General features: G+C 38.0%; 1 protein-coding gene across 1 annotated transcript; it reads right to left on the reverse strand.

The window, feature by feature from the left end:
- Nucleotides 1-847: 847 nt before the first annotated feature.
- Nucleotides 848-4,880, reverse strand: LOC140714407 (growth-regulated alpha protein-like). Its single transcript, XM_073025678.1, has 5 exons — nucleotides 4,750-4,880; nucleotides 4,244-4,339; nucleotides 4,038-4,158; nucleotides 2,987-3,076; nucleotides 848-1,795 (listed from the first exon to the last, which is right to left on the reverse strand). The coding sequence occupies exons 2-5, from the start codon at nucleotides 4,308-4,310 to the stop codon at nucleotides 1,735-1,737; spliced, it is 339 nt and encodes a 112-aa protein (XP_072881779.1). The 5' UTR covers nucleotides 4,311-4,339; nucleotides 4,750-4,880; the 3' UTR covers nucleotides 848-1,734.
- Between the last annotated feature and the right edge of the window lie 419 nt (nucleotides 4,881-5,299).

The following is a 5,299-nucleotide window of genomic DNA, read 5'->3' on the forward strand; positions in this document are numbered from 1 at the left end:
GAACCCCGTAACTGGGTCACTTACCAGCAAAGATAGAGAGGTCCGTTGAAGTCTGATGGTACTATTTTTAACAGTATTTATTGGTGAAAATACACAAAAATATCAATGCAAACATACAGATAATATACGTTGTCAATACTAACTCTAAAAGTGCGGGTATAATAATAATCAATAAGAAATAGCTCTATCGTTGTCTAGGGGATAATGTATTGTCCGATGGAAATATAAAAGTCACTCAAGTTCATTCAGGCTGCAGCCTTTGGTTGGAGTCAAGAGAGAGATTTTTAGAACTTGCCGGCTTTTCCTTTTATGATTTCGATCCTTCCAGAGTTCCGTTGGTGTTGGTTTCTCCTTTTAGCTAAAGCCATTCTTCTGTGGTGAGACCCCAATCCCGGGAAAGGACGCACGCGAGCCCCCCACCGGCTGTCGCTATTAAATGCTGTCACGGGATTTCTAGCGTCTCTCCTGGTGCGTCTGAAGGGGTTGTTCCCCAGACCCTCTTTTATCCTTACTCACGGGGTCTCAGATGTCAATCAGGTTGGGATGATGCAATCCCTCAACCAGCCCACTCTGGTCATTCCCTGAGGGCTTCAATGAATAGTACAGTACTCAATACACAATTCCGTCTCCAAGAGACAATAGTCGTTATCAATGGTTCCGTCTTGCTGAGGCCAGGACACATTCCAAACCCTTGTGGATTCTACATGTCTCTCTCTCATTTCCTGGGTCCCAGACCTAAATTAATAGCGATCTTGCGATTCTCAAAAAGGAGGGGGCTACTTTGTACCCTCCGGCCCCTCAGAGTTGTGGCACATTTGTAACAATTTAAATAATGAAGTAGAAATGATTTTTTAAATTTTTAAATATTTTATTAGAAAATTTTAAATGCTTGATCCATACAAATTTAGAAAAAAATCTCAACTTACAAAATATGTATTCTGTTTTAGAATAACAAATAGAAAGATTATTACTTTATATAAATATCTCTGTGCTTAATTGCAAACTATGCATAAATTAAACAACTCTAAGTAATACTTATAAAGTACATTGCTAAGAGTGCACCTTAGTTTAAATTAATGTAAACAGTAACCAGTTTCAATTGATCTACAATTACTGGTCTGCAGTCAGGACTGTGAATCATTGAATAAATATTTTCATCTAGATTATTTGTGAACTCCATAGAACCATAGAATCATAGAACACTACAGCACAGTACAGGCCCTTCAGCCCTCCATGTTGTGCCGACCCATGTAATCCTTAAGACAAACCCTTTGGAATTACGTTTTACACATAGTGTCCTGGACAAATTGTAGACACTGGAAGGAATATTCAGCAGATTAACTTTTACAAGTGTATCATCTCACACAAGAAGGAAACTATGTCTGATCCTATATGATTATTACTTGATGTGGAGGTGCTAATTTAATATTAGGCAGCATAGATTTTAATTATAACAGAAATAAGTAGATTGTATCTTTGCATTCATCTTTGTTTCACATGTCACAGCCCAAGAGTGGACATCAACAATAGATTCAATAAGACAAAGGACTGAGTGGACAGTGTCTTGGTACGTGGTTCTGAAATATTAGTGACGGTTTGAGCACTGTTAAATGCAGTGCTTCCACATTGAACACTACAAGGAATCAAAAAGGAAAGTAAGATACAGTGATTTCAATCTTTTTTTATCATCCTGAATAACATCATGGTTCAGTGATTCTTTCAGCTCCTGTTTTCCTAATTTTTTCGTCTCTGGACTTTAAGACATTGGTGCTTCCTGCTCAAGTTGTAGCCAATTCTGTGGGAAAAGAAATGGAATACATGTTGAGTATACAGCATCTTCAGAACAGTTTAGCATCCAATCGTCATTTGTCTAATTCTTTAAAAACCTGGCTGTATCTTCCTGGGGCTATCAGAATTACCGGTACTTATGTGTCTTGAGATAACAGAACAAGTCATGACATTGTCTGACATCTGCCAGCTAGAAACCTGCAGTTCTTATTGCAGTTTACATCATTGATGTAATAACTTCATAAACGGCGTCAGAACTGAACTCCAAACTCCGATGCCTCGAGCTATAATAGCGTCATGCTTAAATCTGTGCAATTAATCACTACTCCATTGCAAGAACTCTTGTACAAATTCAGCAATATTGAGATAAAGGAACGGGATTATATTTCATCAGGAAAATAAAAGGAGGGCATATTTTCTTTATTTGTGGAGGTCTTTAGATAGTACTTTAATCAGTTTACTAATTCATCTGTCCTCGGACATAATCCAATATTTACAAAATGCAAATATTGATATTGAGAGTACTTTATGGAGAGAATAAATATTGTACTTAGTTCAACTATCACATGGTTGCGTAAACACTAGTAACATCTGCAAAACATGTTTCTGATTTTACCTATAGAAATCTACCTTAACAAATACATTATTCATGTATTTGTGGGACTTAATATTCTGGTTATTGAGTACATTCTTGTTCAAGCCTGTTACATTTCTGTAGCATACTCATTCCTCAATCTGCCTACAGCTATCGGTTCACTATTATAACCTGTCAGCTCTGCTGCTGGTGACAGAATAGGCCCTCCCCTTCTCTCTATTACCCTGTTACGGCTCTGCGCTGTCAGCACTTCCAACCACTTTTATAATGCTGTTTACATTGAACATACATCCTGGTATTTGTGTAGTTTTGCATATTTATTCCATGTTCATGCTTCTAACTTTATTTTTATATAATTCTGTTGTTTACAGTTGGTGAATATTATAGCATAGGAACTAACACCACAGTCCAGGCTTTTTGGCCCACAATGTTGTGGCAATCGTTTAATCTACTCCAAGATCAATCTACGATCTATTCCTAGTCAATTAAAGTCTTTCGCTCCTCCCTATCCCCCAGAATAATAATAAACATTCATAATTTGAATTCAGTAATATAAATTATTGTTAACAACAGCAGAGAACATCCCTGTGGTGATCAGCTTACCTCTGCCAACATGAAATCAGGTGTCTCCCTTGATTTGAGTCTGGATTAAGACACGCTTCCTTTTGCTCGTTTTCTACATTCACTGTGAGTCTAGAAGAAGAGGAATTGAAATGTTACTTTCACTGCCTTTGTATCTTAATCGTGAACTACTGAGAACAGTGAACCCATTCAGTTATCTAGGCAATTTATTCTCAAATGGTCTGTGAGGTCAGTAAAGCAACAATTGCAAAACTGCTCTGCAGGGAAGTCAGGCTAAGTCTGAATTTTCTGCATTATTTGAGCTTCTCTCAGTGAATTTGTATTACCGCTGTGCTCCACTGGCCTTCTTCAGGTCCGGAGCCCTTGTGGTGAAGCTGCAAGTGACTGAGCTGGATTACTCAATGTTCTGAGAAACATTGCTGCAGATCTGTAATGTGTGGGAAGCCCTAGAGAGGGCCGAGCTGACTTTGTAACCATTACAGACATTACCGTGGCTGCGTGAAGGTACCCCTGCATTTCCTTAGTAAGTCTTCCTGAGCCTTGTTGAGGGGAATTTACAGGAAATGCTATTTACAGAATTTAATCAAGATCATCGAGGATATCTTCAAAATGCCCCAGAATGGCGGCATCGATCATTGAGGACCCCCTTCACCCAGGACATGCCGTCTTTTCATTGCTACCATCAGAGAGGAGACACAGGAACCTGAAGCTGCACTCAGCCTTTTAGGAACAGCTTTTCCCCCTCTGCCATCAGACTTCTGAATGGACATTGAACCCATGAACAAAACCTCACTATTTTTGTCCTATTTATGCACTACTAACTTAATTCTATATTTATATTTTTGTAGTATACTATTTTTGTATTGCACTGTACTGTTGACTAAAAGCAGTATATTTCACAATATATTTTGGTAACGTTAAAGCAGATTGTGATTGTTTTTATGTTCCTTTCTGCATTCACTGCTAATTAAAGGACTTTATATTAACTTCTTGCAAGTTACATAAACTATAAAATTCCACCCTCCCTTATATATGAGGAATACTTGTCTGTTATCTGTATAACTTTACTCACATGATCTGGGTACGTGAGCAGTGAGCATCCTTGGGAATTATCAGGAAATCCGTCACATTCTGTAAACGCACCTTCTTCACCGTTTGAAAGCAGAGGCATCTCGGCACGATGCTGGTGCTTCCTGCAGAAGACAGATTCCATGTGATTATTTTTTTAAAAATAAAACGCAACATTCCCCTGCTTTCAATTACAGAGCAGTAACTGACCTGTGGAGACGTAGGCGCAGATCAATGCAAGGACCACTAGAATTGCTATCTGGAATTTGCTGTTCATTTTCTGCTCCTTGGAGGGGATCTACTGCCCTGAACAGAGAAATTAAAACAAAACATTTAGCAGAAGTTCAAACTCTTTAGTAACTATAAGTTCTGGATGAATTGCAACATTAAATGAATTCTAGATAAAATGATATGTCTCAATGGTTATTCGGAGCAGTCAGCTATTTTTCAAATTAATTAATTGTCATAACTACTCTTTTGTTGAGTATTAGCAAGATAGCAAGAATGTTCAATGTCATTTCCAGTGCACAAGTGTAAAGTACTCTGGATCTGATGCAGCACAAAACAACACAAAATGTTAAAAATCATAATAAACATAAATACATATGATAGCTTATACACATAGACTGATTATATGTCCATTAAGTGACTATAAGCACTAGGTAGTTGTCATGCAGTGAACAATTCCAACAGAAATGGAATAAAACTGAACTTACAGTGGTTTGTCTTGATTGATGGTTAGTTTTCCCTTTCTACTTGTTTCTTGTGCTTCTCTGTGTCCGAGCCGGCAGCAGTCCCCGGGTGTAATGTGGAACAGACCAGATGCTCTCAGTGTGGCTGGCAGTTTTGCTGTGTGCCTGTCTCCGCTCTCGGTTCCCTTTTATGCCTCCAGCTGTGTCACATGCTTTTACTGTAAACCACAAATGATGAAATCATGGAGTTTTCTCACCATTCTAGCCCATTATAAAGACTTTTTATTTGGACTTAACTGGCTTTCTTCTGCTCTTTTTTAAGAAACTGTGACTATTTTGGTGATGATCCATTGTTGTTCACAGTAGTTTTGTTTTGAGTCTGAGTTTTCCGAATGACACGAGAACAAATACACTGAGTCAGGGATTGAGGATCAACGATTCACCATATACATTTACATGTATTAAGAATTTACTGGGTTGTTTTGGTCAGGGTGTGACATGCAACAAATGTAACATTTAATAATCATAAAGAATAAGGAACTATATAGAGCTTAAACTACAGATGTGGATTAGA

This window comes from Hemitrygon akajei, chromosome 21 (genome assembly GCF_048418815.1).
Source record: "Hemitrygon akajei chromosome 21, sHemAka1.3, whole genome shotgun sequence".
NCBI lineage: Eukaryota > Metazoa > Chordata > Chondrichthyes > Myliobatiformes > Dasyatidae > Hemitrygon > Hemitrygon akajei.

Bases quoted from the DNA above. Each gene is read 5' to 3' on its own strand.
- LOC140714407 (XM_073025678.1), bottom strand. From the start codon at position 4,310: ATGAACAGCAAATTCCAGATAGCAATTCTAGTGGTCCTTGCATTGATC. The intron at 3,077-4,037 runs GTGAGTAAAGTT...CTCTTCTTCTAG, and splicing joins TGCTCACGTACCCAGATCAT to ACTCACAGTGAATGTAGAAA. The intron at 1,796-2,986 runs GTAAGCTGATCA...CTTTTCCCACAG, and splicing joins CTGATTTCATGTTGGCAGAG to AATTGGCTACAACTTGAGCA.